Raw genomic sequence first — 21,913 nt, forward strand, 5'->3', positions numbered from 1 at the left:
TTTTTTTAAATGTGGTAAAATACACATAAAATGTACCATTGTAACCATTTTAAGTGGGCAGTTCAGTGGCATCAGGCACATTCACAATGTTGATTGTGAATTCATTCACCCTCCACCTCCAGAACTTGTTCATCTTCCCAAACAGCCCCCAAGAAACACCAGCTCCCCATTTCTCCCCGTCCCCAGCCCCCCGACACCCACCATCCCCTTTCTGTCTCTATGATGTGACTCCTCTGGGGACTCACGGAAGTGGGACCATCCAGTGTTGCCCCTTTGTGGCTGGCTCATGTCACTGAGCCCAGTGTCCTCAGGGTTCACCCAGGTGGTGGCAGGTATCAGCACGCCCTCCCTGTTTAAGGCTGAATAACACTCCATCGTGTGGATTGTTGTCCGTTTTGTTCATCTGTCCAACCGTCCGTCCATCCATCCATCCATCCATCCATCCTTCTATCTGTCCATCTGTCTTTCCATCCATCCATCCGTCAATCCATCCATTCGTCCATCCATCTTTCCATCTGTCCGTCCATCTTTCCATCTGTCCGTCCATCCACCTATCGTCTGTCCATCCTTCTGTCTGTCCATCTGTCCATCCATCTATCCATTCATCCGTCTGTCCATCATCTATCCGTCCATCCATCCTTCCTTCTGTCCATACATCTGTCGTCTGTCCATCCATCTTTCCGTCCACCTATCGTCTGTCCATCCATCTATCCATCTGTCTGTCCATTCATCCATCTGTCCATCATCTATCTGTCCATCCATTCTTCCATCTGTCCGTCCACCCATCTGTCCATCTATCTGTCGTCCGTCCATCCATCCATCCGTCCATCTGTCCACCCGTCCACGGGCACTGGGGTGCTTCCCTGTCCCAGCTGCTGGGCATGATGCTGCCGTGAACACGGGGGTTCCGGCATCTCATCGAGACCCTGCTCTCCGTTCTCCGGGGAACACACCCAGACGTGGAATGGCTGGGCCGTGGGCTCATTCTGTGCTTAGTGTTTTGAGGACCCTCCACAGTGTATTCCACGGCGGCTGCACCATTTTACACCCCATCGCCCGCCCCCGCACAGGTTTTGTTTCCCCACGTCCTCGCCATCTTTTATTTTCTTGTTATTTACTCAGTTTTTAATAGTAGCCATCCTAATAGGTATGAGGTGGTTCTCACTGTAGTTTTGATTTGCATTTCCCTAACAACAGTGACACTGAGCATCCTTTCATGCCTATTGGCTGTATGCGTCTTCTTTGGAGAAATGTCTAAGCCCTTTGCCCATTTTTAAATCAGGTTGTTTGGTTTCTTTTATGCTGTTTTAGAAGTTCTCTATATATTCTGGATAGTAATCCCTTATCAGATGTATGGCTTGCAAATAATTTCTCACATTCTGTACAAAATTTTTTCATTCAGAATGTCCAATTTGTCTATTTTTTTTTTAATTTTGTTGACTGTGACTTTGCTGCCCTATCCAAGAAATCACTGCCAAACCCAGTGTCATGAAGCTTTTGTCCTATGTTTTCTTCTAAGAACTTTACTGTTTTAGGTCTGACATTTAGGTCTTTGATCTAATCTAAGTTAATTTCTGCATATGGTGTGAGGTAGGAATCTGATGTCAATCTTTTGCATGGGGATGTGCAGTTGAAAAGACTATTCTTGGGGCGCCTGGGTGGCTCAGTCGTTAAGCGTCTGCCTTTGGCTCAGGTCGTGATCCCGGGGTCCTGGGATCGAGCCCCGCATCGGGCTCCCTGCTCCATGGGAAGCCTGCTTCTCCCTCTTCCACTCCCCCTGCTTGTGTTCCCTCTCTCACTGGGTCTCTCTCTGTCAAATAAATAAATAAAACCTTAAAAAAAAAAAAAAGAAAAGACTATTCTTTCCCCATTAAGTGGCCTTGGCATCTTTGTTGAACATCAAGTGACCACATATATGAGGGTTCATTTCTGGGCTCTCTATTCAACTCCATTCATCTCGATGTCTGTCTTTATGCCAATATCACACTTTTTTTATTAGTGTAGCTTTATAGTAAAAGGTTTGAAATTAGGAAGTGAGGGTCCTCCAGTTTTGTTCTTTTTCAAGACTGTTTTGGCTACTCAGGGTCCTGTGAGATTTCATAAAATTTAGGATGGGTTTTTAAATTTCTGCAAAAAAACATCATGGGGATTTTGATAGGGATTGCTTTGACTATAGACAGCTTAGGTAGTATTAACATTTAGCAACATTAAGTCTTCCAATCCATCCACTTGGGATGTGTTCCCATTTATTTGTGCCTTCTTTAATTCCTTCCAGCCATTTTTGTAGTTTTCATTGTGCAAGTCTTTCACTTCCTTGGTTAAGTTAATTCCTAAGTATTTTATTCTTTTTGATGCAATTGTTAATTGAATTTTTTTTTGTAATTTCCTTTTCCGATTATTCATTGCTAATGTACAGAAATGCAGCTGATTTTTGTGTTGGTTTTGTGTCCTGCTACCTTGCTGAATTTATTTTTTAGTTCTAACGTGTGTGTGTGTGTAATCTTTGGGATTTTCTACATGTAAGATCATATCATCTGCAAACAGAGATAAATTTTAATTCTTCCTTTCCAATTTGGATGTGTTTTATTTATTTTTCTCCCCTAATTCTCTGGCTAGAACATCCAGTACCATGTTGGATAGAAGTGGTGAAAGCAAGCAACCTTGCCTTGTTCCTGATCTTAGAGGAAATGCTTTCAGTCTTTCACCAATGAGTCTGATACTTGTAGTGGGTTTTCATATATGGCTTTTATTTTATTTTCATGTATCTTCTATTCCTAGTTTGTTGCGTTTTTTTTTTAAATTATGAAAGGGTATTGAATTTTGTCAAATGCTTTGCAGACCTACATCAGGTTGAGATGATCATGTGGTTTCCCTCTCCATTCTGTTGGTGTGACATATTACATCGATCAATTTTTGTATGTGGAACCACACTTCCATTTCAGGAATACCCACTTGGTTGTGGTATATAATCCTTTTAATATGCTGCTGAATTCTGTTTGCTAGTATTTCGTTGAGGATTTTTGCATCCATGTTCATCATGGATGTTGGTCTATGGTTTTCTTTTCTTACAGTCTCTGTCTGACTTTGGTATTAGGGTAAGGCTGGCCCCATAGAATGAGTTGGGAAGTTTCTCTCCCCTTCAATTTTTGGGAAAAGTTTGGGAAGGACTGGTGTTAATTCTTCTTAAAATGTTTGGTAGAATTCACCTGTGAAGCCGTCGGGTCCAGGGCTTTGCTCTGTTGGGACATTTTTGATTACTGATTCAGTCTCCTTACTAGTCGTAGGTCTAGTCAGACTTTCTGTGTCTCCGTGATGTAGTCTTGGTAGGTTCTGTGTTTCCAGGAATTTGTCCACTTATCTAAGTTATGACAATCCTTTTTATTTCTGTAGAATCAGTAACAATGCCTCTGCTTTCATTTTAGATTTTAGTAATTTGCCTTTTTCCTTAATCCATTGGTCAAATTTTTGGTTGTCAAATTTTATGGTTTTTTTAAAAATATGGTTTTTAAAGATTTTATTTATTTATCTGAGAGAGAGTGAGAACATGCACGGGTGGGGGTGGGGCGAGGGACAAGCAGACTGAGCTGAGCTTAGAGCCCGACCCGTGGCTCGGTTCCATGACCCTGAGATCACATCCCATGCCGAAATAAAGAGTCGGAGGCTTAACCAACTGAGCCACCCAGGCGCCCCTGTCAATTTTGTTGACCTTTTCAAAGAACTGCTGAATTTCTCTCTTGTTTTTCTGTTTTCTATTCCACTTATCTCTGCTTTAATCTTTATTATTTACTTCTTCTGCTAGCTTTGTTCTTTTTCTAGTTTTTCAAGTTGTAAATTTAGGTTGCTGATGAGATCTTTCTTGTTTTTAATGTAAGTACTTATAGCATAAATTTCCTCCTTCGCACAGCTTTTGCTGTATCCCACAGGTTTTGGTAAGTTGTATTTTCATTTGTCTCGAAGTACTTTCCAATTTCTCTTGGATCCATTAGTTGTTTAACTGTGTTGTTTAGGGGTGCCTGGGTGGCTCAGTGGGTTAAGTGTCTGCCTTTGGCTCAGGTCATGATCCCAGGGTCCTGGGATCGAGTCCCATATCAGGCTCCCTGCTCAGTAGGGAGTTTGCTTCTCCCTCTCCTTCTGCTGCTCCCCCTGCTTGTGTTCTCTCTCTCTCAAATAAATAAAATCTTTTTTAAAAAGTATGTTATTTAATTTCCACAGTTTTGTGAACTTTCCAGTTTTCCTTTTGTTATTGGTTTCTAACTTCATGCTGCTGTAGTCAGAGAAGACACTTTGTAAGATACCTATCTTTTAAAATCTACTGAGGCAATTTGTGTCTGCCCTCCTCTTATAAGGACTTTGTCACTGAATTTAGGGCCCAGCTGGATGATCCAGGATGATCTCTTCATTTCAAGATTCCTGACACATTGACAAAGACCTTTTTTCTAATAAAGTCACATTCACATGTTCTGGGGGTTAGGAAATGGACACATCTTTTGGTGGGGGGTCACCATTTAACCCACTACGGTCTGCCCTCAAATCCACATCTGTCCCACCTGCAAAATATATTCACCTCATCCCAACATCTTAGCATAAGCATTGCCACCTCAGGAAGGCTCCCCAGCGACGTCTGAGCCGAGATACTCACCCCGGTTTCCGTCCACCAACCCCGTGTGCATACCAGGGCTGCTGGCTTTCATTTAATTCCCATCATTTACCACAAAGTACCTGAAAGTATCTCACCGATCTACCTGCCCACGTGTTTCACCCCCTACCCAGCCCAGCCAATCATCCATCCATTTGTGAAATTAAAGAACAGAGTTTCTCTTCGCGAGGAAAGCCTGTTCTACATCTCAGCCTCCCTGCCACCCCACCAGCTTCCCCTCTTGTTAAGGGGGCTTCCCGTGCTCACATCTGGCCCTCCCTCCACTTTCTTCACCACCACGTCCCATCACGCCATCTGGGAGCACGCAAAACAAACCGAGACTTTTTTTTTCTTCTGATTTGAAATCTCCAAACAAAGATGTAAAAACAAAAAAAAACAAAGAACCTTAGAAGTATCACTTTCACAAATGAGAAGTGACGTGTTACAGTTTCCATTTGCGGTACAACTATTACCTCATTGAAAGATGAAAGGTTAAGTTTTTTGGCGATGAACTTCTTCAGGTGCAGCACTGTTGCCTGGGCCGAGCAGCGGATCCACTTGCGTTTCAAGCCCCGCAGTTTGCTGCTGTTGCACTCCAGGCAGATGCTCACCTGTAAGAGACAGGCACGGCTGGCAGCCAGCAGGGGCCGCGGCGCGGAGCTCTGAGGCTCTCTCAGGCCTACTCACTCCGGGAAACGCCACAATGCTGACCTGGTGAAATCAAAATCTGTTCTGACTTCAACACTGTGGAAAAGGGTTTTACTTTGATCATTTTATACACGTTATCCTAAATCTGTTTACCATTCTGTGAAATATAACCTAACAGTGTTAATCCTGTCTTATCAACATAGTACTTCAAAGTAAACCTGGAATTATTTACTCGTTGTACACACGGCACTGGTCTCGGAGGGAAACGGACGCAGACTGCCGCCCCCACAGGCTGTGCTGAGTGCTCTGCGGGCATGATGAGGAAGGACACACAGCCCGCAGAGGCGGTGCCCCCGGCTCTGCACGAATGCACCGAGGAAGGCCTCATAAAGGAAGCAGCAGGATACCTGGCCTTGGAACAGGACAGCAAAGGCACTAGAGAAGAAAGGACTCTGGGCTCAGGAGAAAACCATAAGCAAAGGCACAAAGTTTGAAAGTTCAGTTACCTCTTGGACAACCAACAATTCACTGGGGTCACAGAACACGGTGTGTGACAAGGAACCTCAACATAACTAACTAAAAGCGATTTTGGGACCAGGGGGTCCCTGGCAGATGCAAAAGGAAGGACCTGCTCGACACAGCACTCATGAACGAGTAATTCTCCAGTAGCAGCCACAAAAAATGGCACAATCAAACCCCACAAAATTCTGATAAAAGAATTAACAAAGGAGGGATGCCTGGGTGGCTTAGTCGGTTGGGTGGCCGACTCTTGATTTCAGCTCAGGTCATGATCTCAGGGTCATGAGACTGAGCCCTGCGTCGGGCTCTGTCCTGAGCATGGAGCCTACTTGAGATTCTCCCTCTCCCTCTGCCCCTTCCCACTGCCTGCACGTTCTCTCTCTCCAAAAAAAAAAAAAAAAAAAAAAAAAAGAGGAATTAACTGAAATATGTAGGTCTAAAATTACTAGAGATAAAAAGAAGGAATTAAAGGGGCGCCTGGGTGGCTCAGTTGGTTAAGCGACTGCCTTCGGCTCAGGTCATGATCCTGGAGTCCCGGGATCGAGTCCCACATCGGGCTCCCTGCTCAGCGGGGGGTCTGCTTCTCCCTCTGACCCTCCCCCCTCTCATGCTCTCTCTCTCATTCTCTCTCTCAAATAAATAAATAAAAAATCTTTAAAAAAAAAAAGAAGGAATTAAAAACAAAATACACTATGAATAAAAAACAGGCAGGTATAAAAGATAACCAAATACAATTTGTAAAAACTCAGTGGGTGGCTGAACCACAGATTAGTCTCAGCAGAAGACAGACCAGTTTCATGAAAGATCAACTTGAGGAAATTACCTAAAAGAAGTACAGACAGCAAGATAGCAATTAAAATAACAAAACAAAGAAAAGGTAAAGGGGTAACAGACTGAGGAGTCTAACACACATGTAACAGAAATTCTGGAGGAAGAAGGGAGAACAAGGGAAAGGTAAATTTAAGAAATAACGACTAAGGATCAAAATGATGGAGGACTTAAACTCTCAAATTTAGGAAGCAAAAGAAATAAAGGAAACCTACACCACACAGATGTGGGGGAGGCACCAGGAGGGAGCAGCAGGTAGTCCTCCAGATGAGGCCGCTGTGCCTGCAAAGCTCGGCAGAAGGTGAGCAGAGAAGTCACCACTCAAGGGCGCAGATGAAATGAACCGTCTGTAAGCGAAACAGAAACTGACGAGGAGAGGGGACCCCCGTAGGCAGGTGAGCTCGGGGGCAGGACGCCCAGTTCCATCTAGATTGCTCAGGGAGTGTGGCAGGTTGGTTTCTAATTTTTTTTTTTTTAAAGATTTTATTTATTTGACAGAGAGAGAGACAGCGAGAGAGGGAACACAAGCAGCGGGAGCGGGAGAGGGAGAAGCAGGCTTCCCGTGGAGCAGGGAGTCCGATGCGGGGCTCGATCCCAGGACCCCGGGATCATGACCTGAGCCGAAGGCAGACGCTCAACGACTGAGCCACCCAGGCGCCCCTGGTTTCTAATTTTTATTTGGAAGAGCAAAGGGGCATGATTAGTCAAGACGATTTTGAAGAAGAAAAGGGGGTCTATGCCCCATCAGAAACCACAGCGTAACAGGTAAAATAATTAAATAATTGTAACTCGGTAAGTTCCTTGTGGTTTTGGCACAAGGGAGACAGCAGCAGTGGAACAGAACAGAACCGACCCAAGCAAGGGTGGAAACCTGCACGTGGTACGATTCTAATCAGCCAGGTGAGGAGGGCCTATTAGCCGATGCTGAGGAGCCAACTGGTCAACCTGGGAGGGAGCGACTTGACCTCCCCTCCAGGTGCACACAAATCACCTGCTGGTGGCTTATAACCTCCCTGTAAAAAGCAAAACTGTAAGATACTTTACAAGAAAACATAGGAGAACATACTTACGACCTTGCGGTGGGGAAATTTCCTGAAATACGAAGGAGAGCCTCGAGGCTGTGCACGGTGAGGGAATGTCAGACTACCCAGTACACAAAGCCCATGACAGAATAAGTAATTTGGGAAAGAGTGGAGGCACCAAGAGAACTGAAACATTTGGGAAGCCGCTCAACACCAGCGGTACACACACGAAGACAGGAATGCGGACGACGACGAGGCATCACGTCTGGGAACAGCGAGTCCTGTCGGGGACATGCCCAAGGAGACCCGGAGAGCCATGCCAGTCGGCCCCTCAAGTGTCCGGGCACCAGAGTGACCAGGACGCCAGACAGAAAGGTCAGTGAGCAATGACACGGTGCCGTCCTGCCTGTGTACACAGCACACAGCAACACTACGTGGTGACGTTACGCATCCCCGGATTCTCAGAAATGTAACCGTGACTGAAAAAAGTCAGTTGTAGACAGACATATGCTCGGTTTCCTACGGTTTATGGCTACACACACATGTGAACATAAGCCCAGCAACCCAGCCTAGCACACAGTTCTCTGTTCACGGGGTGTAAGAGCCCCAAGCCCTGTGTCCTCCCCAGGTCCCCAGTGTGTCCCACAGGCTCACTTTCACACACGTCCCAAGCCAAACTCTGGCCACCCCATGCCACCCCCTGCCCGAGCCACAGAGGCTGCCTGGCTGCCTTCCCACCTGGGGAGCCCTGGCCTCCCCGAGCTGAGCCTTCTGCCCCGGAGGCGGGCCGCACCCCCTCCAACGCAGGGCTCCACACTCACTGCCCCCTCCCCCCTCGGCAGGCCCTGCTGCGAGGCCCTGCTCCACCCCACCCTCCTCCCTCTTGATACACCTGGAGCTCCCTGACCCGCACATCTTCCCTTGCAGATGGCTGCCTGCCTCCCCCCTGCTCACCAGCTCGGAGGGGGTCGGGGCCCAGACAGGGTGGGTGCTTGGGGTTTGCGGGATGCTGCCAACCCCCCCACCCCACTGTCCCACAGGGCTGAGGCTGCACCCCCAGCCACCAGCACCGCACAGGCACATGCCGCATCCCACATCCCACAAACCTGGGAGGGCAGGCATCGGCAGACTGGGCCTGGCTCCTCCTCCCTGGGGCCTGGACACCACGCCCAGCTGTCCCGGGCTCAGCACGAGCTTCCCAAGTGAGCAGCGAGTGGGGATGTGGCCACGCTGCCCGACAGTTCAAAGCTCTCACTAAGCCCTCCTGTGGCTGTTCGTGCAGGGACCCCCATGGGTCAAGGGCACCTCTGGGAACACTGGACAGCCCACTTGCTCAAAAGCCGGCAGAATGTGGGCCTTATAGGAGGGTCAAATTGTTCTTAAAAGTAAGTGTATATGCTAATTTTCTTATGTTTGCTTTAGTGACTCAGCAGTGCTCCAGAATCTGCCCTTTACTCCAGGCCCACCTGGCAGCAGTCCAGGGTGGGCGCGCTCATGTCCCACGGGCAGAGAGAAAGCTGCTCTGGACAAGGGTGGGACCAGGGCCCGGGGCAGTGGGAGCAGCGGGAGGGCAGGGTGCTGAGCCATCAGGGTGTCTGAGCAACACTCCCAGCTGACTGAAACGTCACAGTGCTCCATGAGGAATAAATTCAGAATAGTGCCAGACACTCCAATTCTCTGCTGAACAAAGACCAAGGGCTGCAGCCCAGCCACGGCTCAAGAGCAGTAAACCCTGACAAGCATCGAGCGTCAGCGTCTGGGCCTGAGGACTCCGGCCTGCTGGCAGACTCGGATTTGGGGGCTCAGACTTCTTTTAGCTGTTTTTCTTTTTCTTCTGCTGATGCTTGGTGTGAAAAGTGCACAATTCAGTCTAGTCATCTGAGTGACAGAAGAAGGAAGGGTTTGTCTTCAAAGTTACTCCGAATTTAGAATTCGATACCCAACCACGTTATCATGCAGACATGCACGGGAAACATGGAGGGACTCAAAGTCCATGACACACACACCCTCTCTGAAAAGAAATGAAGAGGGATGCCCGCCCCTCCAGAGGAAACAGACTCCACAAAAGGGGAAGATGGGATAAACCAGCAGTATAAGCAAAAAGCCCACAGAAACCCATACTACCTTTTGTTAAATCTAAATAATTATTGGGGCACCTGGTGGCTCAGTGGGTTGGGTGTCCGACTCTTGGTTTCAGCTCAGGTCCTGATCTCGTGCGTTGTGAGACACCAGAGTCTGCTTGAGATTCTCCCTGTCCTTCTGGCCCTCCCTCCACCCCTGCATGCACACTCTCTCTCAAATAAATAAATAAATCTTTTTAATTTATTTATTTGACAGAGACACAGCAAGAGAGGGAACACAAGCAGGGGGAGTGGGAGAGGGAGAAGCAGGCTTCCTACTGAGCAGGAAACCCTAGCAGGACCCTGGGATCATGACCTGAGCCGAAGGCAGACGCTTAACGACTGAGCCACCCAGGTGCCCTTAAATAAATCTTTTTAAAAATAACTTAACACCCGATTATTCAGGTTTTTCTCTTATGTTCTTCCATACGGTTTCAGTGGCTTCATTTAGCCTCACACAATTCTTGTTAGAATATTTCTAAGTTTTTTGTTTTTTTTTTTTAAAGATTTTATTTATTTATTCATGAGAGATAGAGAGAGAGAGGCAGAGGCAGAGGGAGAAGCAGGCTCCCCGCGGAGCAGGGAGCCCGATGCGGGGCTCGATCCCAGGACCCTGGGATCATGACCTGAGCTGAAGACAGACGCTTAACCGACTGAGCCACCCAGGCGTCCCTATTTCTAAGTTTTTATTAGTCTTGTGAATAAGGCCCCCCCACACTTGGGATTACTAACCTTATTCCCTAAGGAGCGACACGTTCTACCAGTGTCCCCGTTGACGGTCTTAGGTTACGTCAGACAACGGTGTGACACGAGAGGGACCACGTTCTGCTCTGTCACACACACACACATATCTCTTCTAGGTCTGTGTCCTCAGTGTGTGCCCGGACTCTTCAGAACCATGCTGAGTAACAGCTGATAATGTGCACTTTCTTGTCTCTCTTTTATTTATTTATTTATTTTTTAAAGATTTTATTTATTTATTTGAGAGAGAGAGAATGAGAGAGAGCACATGAGAGGGGGGAGGGTCAGAGGGAGAAGCAGACTCCCCGCCGAGCAGGGAGCCCGATGCGGGACCCGATCCCGGGACTCCAGGATCATGACCTGAGCCGAAGGCAGTCGCTCAACCAACTGAGCCACCCAGGCGCCCAAGTTTGTTTGTTTTTTTTTTAAGATTTTATTTATTTATTTGAGACAGAGAGAATGAGAGAGAGAGAGCATGAGAGGGGGGAGGGTCAGAGAGAGAGGCAGACTCCCTGCTGAGCAGGGAGCCCGACGTGGGACTCGATCCCGGGACTCCAGGATCATGACCCGAGCCGAAGGCAGTCGCCCAACCAACTGAGCCACCCAGGCGCCCTTTTCTTGTCTCTCTTATTAATGAGATGATGATTCTAATTTTGGTATGATGACTGCGAGAGCTTTCAAGTTAGGATACTCTATGAAAAATCTCAGTAGACACGGGTATGGGATTGGATCAAACGCTTTTACAGCATCTCTGTGATTGTTTACTTCTCCTCTTTTAAGTGGCGTATATACACAGATTCCTCAATGTTGTCCTTTAATACATGACTGGACTGTACCTTCTTTGATGTAATAAGTGCACGTGCACAGAATCATGCCTGGCACTGAATTATCCCACCTGGGGAGTGGTGTGGAGAGGGCAGACTTTAATTTTTTTATATTTAAAATGTTTTATAGTGAGCATATATAACTTTGGCAATTGAAAAGAAACTGTAAAGAAGGAAAAACCACAGAGAAGTGTTGACATTTTAACGTGTCTACTTTCTTGGCTACTCGGCCTTTTCTTTTTAAACGGAGGAAACACCCCAGGGGAGAGTTAGTTTTCTGAAGCCCACTGCGGCGCACGTATGGAAGCATCATCTACCTGCTCGTCACTTCTGTGGTAGTCATTGTCCTCTTCCTGCTTCTCTTCTGCTGCTTCTTTGTTCGAACTGTCATCTGCTTTGGTTTCACCTTTGAGCAAAAACAGAAGATACTGTATTATGAAATCCAGAATGTTAAACCATTATTTTTTTTAACTGTACAGCTTACTCAAAATGCTATAAAAATTCATTCAAATAAGACAGTTGCACCTTCAAAAGGATACGAAATCGGGGAGAGCTGGTCTACAGAGCACCCGTTAAAACACCTTGTTCCTTCAAGCGCGGGGGTCCCAGGGAGCTGACGTCAGCTGTACCTGGGTCTGCGAGTGTGTGTGGGAGGGCACAGCCAGCAAAGGCTGACGGGGACGGTGAAAGGGGCAGAGAAACCACCCCCCTCCCGCACCCAGTACAATTCAACGCTTACTATAGCAACTACCAACTAGGCATTGCAGGGCTCCTACAGTCTTTACTGCTCCAACACCACCTTTAAAATGGAGACCCCGTTGTAGGTAAGTGTTTCAACAGGCAAGATCCCTGGCTTCCCAAACAGCCCCCAAATGCCTCCCTCTCCCTCCGCAGCACACAGATCCTGCCTTTCCTAGGGGCCAGACAGGACCTCTCCTTTCCTCTAACATTGTTAGAAATACACAGGGCGGTCTAGAAACCTCTCAGGAACCCCTGTGGTTACCAGAAAACACCGTGGCATGGAATATTTGAGTAATTTGTTGTAATATGTACAAGCGAATTTTACACTGAAGCAGGGCAGACAAAACTAAAGGGAAGTCTCAGGAGGCCCACCTGCACCGCGCCCCACCTCCAGGTACTTTCGGGGCCCCCTCTGTCTCTGGCCCATTTCTCAGCTCTGCCCCAGAAGCGATGGAGAACGTCCGTTCCCAGACTGTACCACAAACTGTGCAGGGGGCACAGGGTGTCCTGAGAAGGGGGCTCACCACAAAGCCCACTCACCGTTCCGATGGGGGTCTAGGTGCTGTTTTGCAGAACAGGTCTCCCCCTTGATATCTCCAGGCACTTCCATGCCTAACTTGTGGTAGAATTCCCTCTGTTTTCTCATTTCCGCTATTAAAAATGAATATATGCTCTTAATCTTAAGAAGGCAGTGAATCACATGAAAATGCTGTTCACAAATGTCGTGTGAAGAAAACAACCGATCTGGATCGGGGGTTTCGACGGCTGCCACTACCGAGCAGATGATCTGGACTGCGCCCCTCAGCACCTCAGAGCAGGGCAGCGCCGGCACCAGGCTGAAACCCGCAGCACTGGCAGACGCACAGACCCCCGGCCGCAGCCGCAGGCCGCCCCCCGCCCAGACCGCCATTCTCAGCACGGGGCACAGCAAACGGGACCCGCTGACGGACTCAGGCTTTCTGGCACCGCCCGCGCACGGTCGCAGCTTAGAAACCAGAGTGCGGCCCATGCACCGTGCCCCTTCCCAGCTACCGATGGCCACCCAGGGGTGCCGGCGGCGGGTGGAGAGTGCCCCCTGGTGTCTGTGGCAAGCCGTCACAGCTCGCTGAGTCCTGGGGAGGCAGCAGCGCAGCCCCTCTGCCCCAGGAAGGTTCCCTCCGGAGGAGAGGCCAGGCCACCACACTGTACTGCCCTCGGGTCTCCTCCTCAGGAGCGAGTCAGTCAGCTTGCTCCCCGCGGTCGGCAGGCCAGTCACTGCTGGCTGCCCGCAGAGTGGGGGCCGGGCCGTGAGACGGCAGGAGCAGCAGGCTGAAACACCGATTCTGACAAGGCAGCTACTGACCGCGACTCCGAAGCGTACACCGGACAACGAAGGTACTAGTCGTTGCTCAGGGCCACGCGGCAGGTAGCAGAGAAAATTTAAACCCAAGTTGCTCAAGCTAAAAACCTACAAATCACATTATGAAAAATACTCATGCGTACCTGACCCCGTAACCCTTGTTGCCCTTGTTCCCTGCACGTTTGTCTTCCCCCGTGCACCCGAGCTCCAGGGCCGGGAATACGTCTCGGTCACATCCTGGACCTACACCGACGCTTCGCACGTGCAATCCCGCAGGAGCGCGCGGGTGCAGGGGCAACAGGCTCAGGCAGAAAGTGGCCGCCCCTCAGAACGGAAGGGACAGCACTGCGGGCCTACAGACGGATGGGGTGCTGGGACCAGACACGGCCAAGTGCCAAACCAGAAGACTGGTCTGGGAAATTGGGGATCAGCTTGGAAAGAAATCCAATAATCATATAAAAGCTAGCTCAGAATAAAGGTGTGAAATGTACTGCTTGATGGTGCGAGACCATTCCCACCAGGTTCTCCAAGGACGACATTGCGGTCCCGCCGGTCAGTGCGAGAGAATGCTCACCTAACGTGGAAATGAGGCAGCTTCAAATACCTTGTTTTAATTCTCAATAAAAAATTTTCACCTATCAGAAGGAAAAGAAGATTGAAAATAACAATACTCCATGTCAGGAAGATACCAGCCTACAGATGTTACTTGGGGTAAATTTTCAGCAAGGTAATTTGCTATTTAAAACTATTTAAACACTTCACCGCTGGCCCCCAAATTCTGCTGGTGATCTACCCTAAAGCAATAACCACACCAGTGCATAAGGAGAGAGGGCTGCTCACAGTCACCAGAGCCTTATTCACAATACTGGAGGGCTAGAAACAGCTTAGATACGGGGGCTGGGCCAGCCAGAGGGCGAGGCCAAGAGAGCCTCAGAACCCTTCTCAACACTGCAAGCAAGATACTACCCACTACTGACAGAGTCAACATGTGAGACGACTCTAATTTACTTGCTACCCTGGGATACCGTGCAGCCATTAAACATGATACAGATCAGGAGCGCCTGGGTGGCTCAGTCGGTTAAGTGTCCGACTCTTGATCTCAGCTCGGGTCTTGTGAGTTCAAACCCCACACTGGGCTCCATGCTGGGTGTGGAGCCTACTTAAAAAAAAAAAAAAGATACAGGTCACATATTTTTTAAAGATTTATTTCAGAGAGAGAGAGTGCACGCGTGAGTGCGGGGAGGGGCAGATAGAGAGGGAAAGGGAAAGAATCTGAAGCAGACTCCCCACTGAGCGAGGAGCCTGACGCAGGGCTCGATCCCACAAACCCGAGATCATGACCTGAGCCGAAATCAAGAGTCCAACGCGCAACCGAATAGGCCCCCAGGTGCCCCAAGGTCATATTTTTGATGTGGAGCAAGCACCACAATATGTCGTCGTGAAAAAGGCAGATTGTGTAGCATGATCTCATTTTTTGTAAAAATTACAAGTTATAATCCTGGTGTAACTAGGATGCTGGGAGAGTCCAGGGGAGTGAGAAACACAATGCTACACTGGGCATGAGCCAGTGTCCTTCCCTGGCGCTCTCAGCTCCTCCTCAATGACGCAGGCACATACGGGGTCCCACGGCCAATGTCACACTCGGAGGTGAAAGACTGCTCCCCCCCGCCCCGCCTCCGGGATCAGGCACGAGACGAGAACGTCCATGAGCACCACTTAGACCCAACATCCCATTCCGAGCGCCAGCCTCAGGGCTGGCAAGCACCCCATCAGCAAACAGAGCAGGCACTGGAGCCGTGTGAGCTAGGCAGCAAAACTGAGATATGACGTAGGTAGGTTTGGGACAGGGGAGAAGGCAAGTGTTATATGGAAATATAACAGAGTGCATTCTTGCTCTTATTATTTTGAATAAACTGTCATCTGTCAGATGAAGGAAAACAAAAGTTTTCACTTTACCTTCACTATTCCTTCTCTGATGCTCTTCATTCCTTCATGTGGGTCCAAGTTTCCGACCTATAGCACCTCCTTCTCTCTGAAGAACTTCTTGTATGGTCTTGCAAAGCAGGTCTACTGACAAGTTCCCTCGACCTCTGTCTCGCCGAGAAGGTCTCTACTTCTCCTCCCCTCCTGCGGGACACACAACTCCGGGTCGGTGGTTTTTTCTCTCAACACTAAACACTGCACTCTCCGGTCTCTTTGCTGGCGTGGTTTTGGAGGACAAGCCAGGTGAGTTCTTACCTTTGCTCCTCTGTAATAAGGTGTTTTCTCCCTCTGGCTCATTTAGTTTTGATTACTCTGTAGCTTGAAAATGATATGCATAGGTCTTGTGTTCCTGGCGCTGATCCTGCCTGGTGTTCTCTGAGGGTCCTGGGTCGGGGGTCTGGTGTCTGACATTAGTTTGGGGAAATTCTCAGTCATTATCGGCTCACGTATTTCTGCTGTTCTTTGTCTCTCTCCTCTGCGTCCCGTGTTCCCGTTACGTGTACCGTACACCCTTGCGGCTGTCCCACATCCTTGGAGACTCTGATTTTTAGTGCATACCCTCTTTTATTTTCAGACTTGGGAGTTTCTGTTGATAGATCCCCAACCTCAAGGTTCTTTCCCACACAAGTCCTGTTACTAATCAACCTACCTGAGGCTTTCTTCATTTCTGCTACTGTGGTTTTATCTCCAGCATTTCTTTCTGCTTCTTTCTTAGGGTTTCCATCCTTCTGCTTACACTACCCACCTGTTCTGGTCCACATTATCCATTAGAGCGCTTAGCATATTTACTGTTTTAAATTCCAGTCCGACGATTCCAACATCCCTGCCATGTCTGGTTCTGATGCCTGTTCTGTCTCTTAGCGAGCCTTGTCTTTTTTTTTCTCGTGAGCCAACTGTGATGTGCCAGGGACGAGGAATTACTGTAACCAGGCCTTTAGTGATGTGGTGAGGGGTGGGGAAGGGGACGGGCTCCGTGCTCCTCTGAATAGGTCTCAGGCTCAGGGAGCTAAGGCCTCCACACCGAACTTCATCAGTGCTCGGTGGGAAGGGGTGGCTGGAGCCGACCGGCTCCCCTTGCTCAGCTAGTTTCCCCGGGGGGCAGGCCTCGTTGGAGGTATTTCAGAATGGCTCCTGAAGTTGCTTCCCCAGCGGGAAGCACTGAGAGACCGTGGCCGAGCTCCTGGGCGTGAAGCTCATGATACTGGATCTCCCTGCAGGTTTTTCTCTCTGAATTGTCCACATGGAGCCTCCAGCAATTCCTCAAGCACAGTAGAGGTTTTCGGCCCTGTGCCAGTTCCCAGGGAGGTTTCCGCTCCGGAGTCTCTGCCCTGGGAGCTGGGGCCCCCATACCAGTCTCTCCAATCTTGGGGCAGCGGTTTGCCCTATGTCCACCCCTCTTACAATCTAAGAAAAATGGCTGATTTCTCAGTCTGTTCAGCTTTTTGTTAGGACAGAGTGGCAACTTCCAAGCTCCTTACATGAGGAACCGGAAACCAGAAGTTATGAAATTTCAAAATACGGTAATTATAACTGAGTACAATTTTTTGTACTATAGGCCACTAACAAGAAAAATGGACTCTTGGGGGGAACGATATTTAACTGGGGTGAAAAGTTAGTGCTCCTTACCATCAAAACTGGTCGCACATGTTCATCTCTACCGAGACTCTACACATTTTCATTTCTGAACATGTCTTTCTACACAGAAACGCTGACATCAAGCCACAAGCGCAGGACTTTATGTGGCTCATGCGTCAGCGAGGAGGTGCTCAAGGAACTCTGTGAGCCTCTCCTCCTGCTGCTGGCCCCTGTGACGCCATCACACTGCGGGCTAGTGGTTCCCCACTGAAGGGTGGACTGAAGCCCCACAGCAGCGCGGTTAGTGGACTCTGAAATGTGGACTGCACTCGAGGTCCTGGGCCCGCAGCTGGAGCCCAGAAAACAAGCCTGCTGCAATCTGCATGGGCTTGGCGATCTCCCTCCTCCTTTCACTTCTGAGGGCATGACATCTGTAGGGCCGCGTGACCCCAGCAGGAGTCTCCGTTGTGGAGTCTGCATCGAAGTCGTGCTGACTTCACTACCAAACACTATCAAGTCTTTGGCAAAAGGTAACTTCTGAAGTCATTCAATGTTCAAGGTGCTTCTTTCCATTCTGAAAATTTCCTCTGCCCTTAGCTCCAAACTGCACACACACACACTTCATCACTACTGAGCCGTTAAGGGCTGTGTGGGAGGGGAAGTCAGGACGCTCAGCCCCACCTCGGACAGGAACTCCGACGCCCGGGCCGGCAACATATGGAAGAGCGGACGGAGCCTACTGCGGACCCCACTGGCTCAGTGACACAGGAAAGATTCACCTCGACAGCGTGCCTGCTGATGAACATGACGTCCTCCAGACATCTTCCATTTTCACAGGCATGGTTCGTTCGTTCAACTGAGCATCCTCCTGATCCACACGCATTCCTACCACCACTGGCTGTAACATGTCTTGGCAGATTCCACTTCAGTTGTACTGAATTAGAAGTTCCTCAACCCCTTGAAGATATTCCCGCCTGCAGTTGTTCCGCGCTGCTCGGAGAGATTTCTTCTTCAGTCACTCCAAGCTCACCAAACGAACAGCTGAGCAGACTGGAGACACCATAGCCAAGGAAAACCACTCAAAACCGCCTGCCTCGCTTTCTCAGTGACTCCTGATGTTGCTTGCAGAAGCTCCCTCCCTGAGAGAAGCTCGTTCTCTGGGTGCATTACCTCCGCTGCTGCGGTCAAGCAAGATTTAATTAACTTACCATCAGTAGACAGCTTTCCTTGTTTGCTAACACATGAGCCAATCAGAAACTCACTTTGACTGCAGCCTCATCTTCATCTTTTATTTCTGTGAAGAAATCCTGCTGTGAGGAGATATTCCATTTTAGACTTTCAGTTCTTCCCAAAGGTTGCTTTCCTGTGCATTGGGAGTCCTGTGCGTTCAGTCTGGCGATGAGAGCACTCACGAGGACAGCTCCGAAACAAGACCATCTACACTTCACTGTGGCTTCGAAGGGCAACATCTGGAGTCCATACTTTCCTTCTTACTTGTTTTGACATGACGGGTATGCACTGACAACAGAGTCTCACCAGGGCACACAAGGCTCTCGAACAGCTGTTGAGCTGCAACTGCGTTTCTGAGATCTGCGTGGTGTGGCGGTGAGAGAGCCCCACCCAGTCTGCCGCCTTTCCTGCTCGGTGTTGTGACGTGAAGACAAACGAGACGGGAAAGAGTAAGCACGCTGTATTCCAGCAACACTACTTACGGATGATGGAATTTCAATTAATGTAACTTTCACATCACAAATGTTATTCTTTTGACTCTTTCCTAACCATTTAAAAGTATTAAAAAACATTCTTGGCTCATGAGCCCTACAGACAGGCAGCAAGCCAGATCTGGCCTGCAGTTTGCCAACTCCCACTCCAGCCAGTGCGGAGAGGCAAGAGAAAGAAATAAAAATGCAGACCCCTTGGCCTAGAGATTCTACTTCCAGAATAAAGCCAAATATATTCACCCACACCCACAAAAGTATGCAAAAGCGTGTTCAGCGCACCCCCTCCCCTTCGGCTAAAGCCAAAGATGGGAACGTCCTAAGTATCCGTCAGGAAGGAGTCCAGGAGCAGACGACCCACGCACCCCGTCAAGACGGGCAGAGCCCGACGTGCTGGGGAGCTCCTCTGCGCCACGCTGGCGGGAGAACCAAGCTGCGGGCCATAGGATAAATTTTATAAAATGTGGCCTCTACAAAGGCAGGTTTTTAAAAAATTATTTAAAAAGGAAACAACAGACAACTGAAAAACGAAGCCTCCACCAGGAAGGCCTCGTCTACAGGGAAGAGAGAAGCGGCTGGCATGCGGACAGCGGCGGGAGCGGACGGCAACAGGTGCTGCCCCACACCAGGTGAAGCCGGCTTGCCAGAACGGGGCCTCCACCTGAGGAATCAGGTTTGCAACCGTGGGCGCAACCAGCACAACGATGAACTGCAGACAGCCTGTGCCAAAGCTGTTGTGCTGTGAAGGGTTTCCAAGCTGTGATGTTCTTGTGATGAGCCACACGTGGCCAAGAGTCTGAGAAAAGGAGAAGCTGAACGTCTGGTCTGTGAGAAGAGACCCTGGCCCGAAGGGGAAATGGGGGCACACCCCCCGCAGAGCAACCTGCCTGGTCAGCAGGATCATCGTCCTCGCACCATGTCCTTCCATTATAACCATGTCACAGGGCATCCCACCCACGGACGGCACCCGGACTCCGTGGGGAGGGGGCAGGAAGTCAACAAGAGGAGCCCAGAACCCACCTGCCCGGAAAGCAGGGCCATTCCAGACTCCCAGGGTGGTGTCGGGGACCACCAATGGGAGCACTTGGGCTTCAGAAAGGACAAGGACCCCTACGCGCTGTGAACACACGCACACGTGTCCATCCACCTGACGTGGCTGGAGGGGCCAGAAAGCCAACTCGGCACGCCATGCACAGGAGTTCTGCTCCGTGGGCCTCAGGAACCCAGCAGCGATGCACGGCTCCGCGGACGTGCTCTACCCAGGACACGGGCCGGGCCGGGCCCTGGGAGAGCCAGATTTTACTGCTTCTAATGAATCACAGACGGACGCTCTGCTAGTGCAGGGTGGCGGGGGCAACCGACGGACAGGCTGACTGCACCTGTTCAGATGCAATAACCACCAGAGGTGGGCTTCCCAGGAACAAGAGCCAGAATCCACTCAGGCCTGCAGACGCCACCAGTTCACAGGACCGGGGTACCCTGAGCAAGTCCAGACTTGGAGACAGGAGAGGCCAGGAGGGGGCCAAGCAGTCAGCCCTGGGGCTGACCCGACCTGGATCCGGATTGAAATAAACTGAAACAAACTCGAAAAACGTGGTGTTCTCGAGGCAGTTAGAAATGTTGGCACTGACCGGGTATTTGATACCAAGGGATTACTGTTATTTTCTTAGATTTATAAAGGTGCTGTGGTTACGTGTGTTAAGAAGAACCTTATCTTCTGGGACAGGAAGATGGGCGGGGGCAGTGGATGAAACAGGATTCACTGTGAGCTGGAAAACTGTGGACTCTGGGTAATAAACACATGGGATTCTGTACGTGGTTCTGCCTGCTTTTGTGTTTAAAATACTCTATAATAATTTTTAAAGGTACTGGCATTTTATTTGGATGTATTCTTTGCCTTAGGACTAAAAAACTTTTGGCTATCAAAAGATGGTTGTCTCCATCTACATTTTACTCAGGAAACTTAAATTCTTCTTATATAAATGAACTTGTGAATGGTGAAGAAAAGATGAACAACATTATTAAGTTACGTGAAAAGCCAAATGAATATCTTCTGATCTAACACAGTAAGCTGTATTTTACATTATAACCGTCTTCTGAAACATTACAATGAGAAAACACAGCCCAAAGAAATTCCCAACATATTTTACCTTTGAAAGAAAGTGCACCTAAGTTTTGCCAGGAGGCACTGCCATGTCATCCCACCCCCAGACCCTGAGACCAGTGTCCCTCCCCACCGCCCCTATCACCACCCCCACAGAGAGGGACAGCAACGGTCTCTGTGTTCAGAACTGGAGAAAAGTTTTAAAAAGAACGGCCACTTCCACTTTCAGGATATTTATACTACATAGTATTTCTTTTTAATCCTCAATGACATTTGACTTTAAATACAGTTTAACTTTATCGACACCCTGGCTACTGGTTGCGCGTCTGCGGAGGTATGATCAGGGACGCCGCCCCCACGAGGCTGCATGCTCAGCACGTTCCTCCCGAACGCAGGAGCGGCGAGGCAGACAGTGGACGAAGCCGGCCCCACGGTACTCGTGAGTTCAGCACAGCGACAAGACAGGTGGTGCTGTTGCCACAGAGGGGGCCTCCCTCCAGGGCCAGGACCCCACGAGGAAAGCCCCCCCAGACGCCGTGCTGCAGACTCTGCGGTCCAAGAGAGACATTCTGACACTCACCTTCCTGAAGGCCTGGAACCAGTTTGTAAACAATGTCCTGCATGGTTCTGTCATGACTGGCAAAGAGAATACAACAGATAAGGTTAGCCAAAAACCCGGGCACATTTTCCAATAACAAGAGCAAACTCCACAATCACAAATTTGAAATCTTGGTTGAATTCTGCTTCTAGTTTGCACTTATAAAAATGTGCTAGCAAACGTTATATATGACCTGAATTAATGCACCATTTAATTCAGGTTCTGGAAGCTTAAGAACATTTCAAGTAGTGCTGGCACAAAGATCCTCTAGGTGAGAGTGCCCTCTGCCTGCTGAACGCAGTGCCAACCAGAGCCGTGGCCTGGAGTGGCCTGTCCAACCGCACACCGCCTCCCCCACCTCTTCCACGGGTGCTTCCCCGGGTCTCCACCAGACAGGAAGCTTTTCTTTAACGTTCTGAAAAATGTAGAGGAAAGGCCCTAAGATCAGGCCCTCTGGTGGTCTTTATGATCCACCTACGAAGGTTTTCTGGGAATGTTACATAAGCACAGTATTTGA

The 21,913-nt window shown here is 49.2% G+C and overlaps 1 protein-coding gene across 5 annotated transcripts in view; it reads right to left on the reverse strand.

Moving 5' to 3' along the window:
- PCGF3 (polycomb group ring finger 3) overlaps positions 1 to 21,913 on the reverse strand; it is a 54,106-nt gene that overhangs the window by 5,568 nt on the left and 26,625 nt on the right. For all 5 annotated transcript variants that reach the window (XM_081812859.1, XM_006747909.3, XM_081812856.1 and 2 more), the window contains 4 exons: positions 21,379 to 21,434; positions 12,620 to 12,730; positions 11,656 to 11,744; positions 5,110 to 5,247 (listed from right to left, as the gene is read on the reverse strand). In XM_081812859.1, coding sequence (XP_081668985.1) covers positions 5,110 to 5,247; positions 11,656 to 11,744; positions 12,620 to 12,730; positions 21,379 to 21,434 — 394 coding nt within the window. The remainder of the gene's footprint in view (positions 1 to 5,109; positions 5,248 to 11,655; positions 11,745 to 12,619; positions 12,731 to 21,378; positions 21,435 to 21,913) is intronic.

This window comes from Leptonychotes weddellii, chromosome 2 (genome assembly GCF_054177405.1).
Source record: "Leptonychotes weddellii isolate Sample4059 chromosome 2, ASM5417740v2, whole genome shotgun sequence".
Taxonomy (NCBI): domain Eukaryota; kingdom Metazoa; phylum Chordata; class Mammalia; order Carnivora; family Phocidae; genus Leptonychotes; species Leptonychotes weddellii.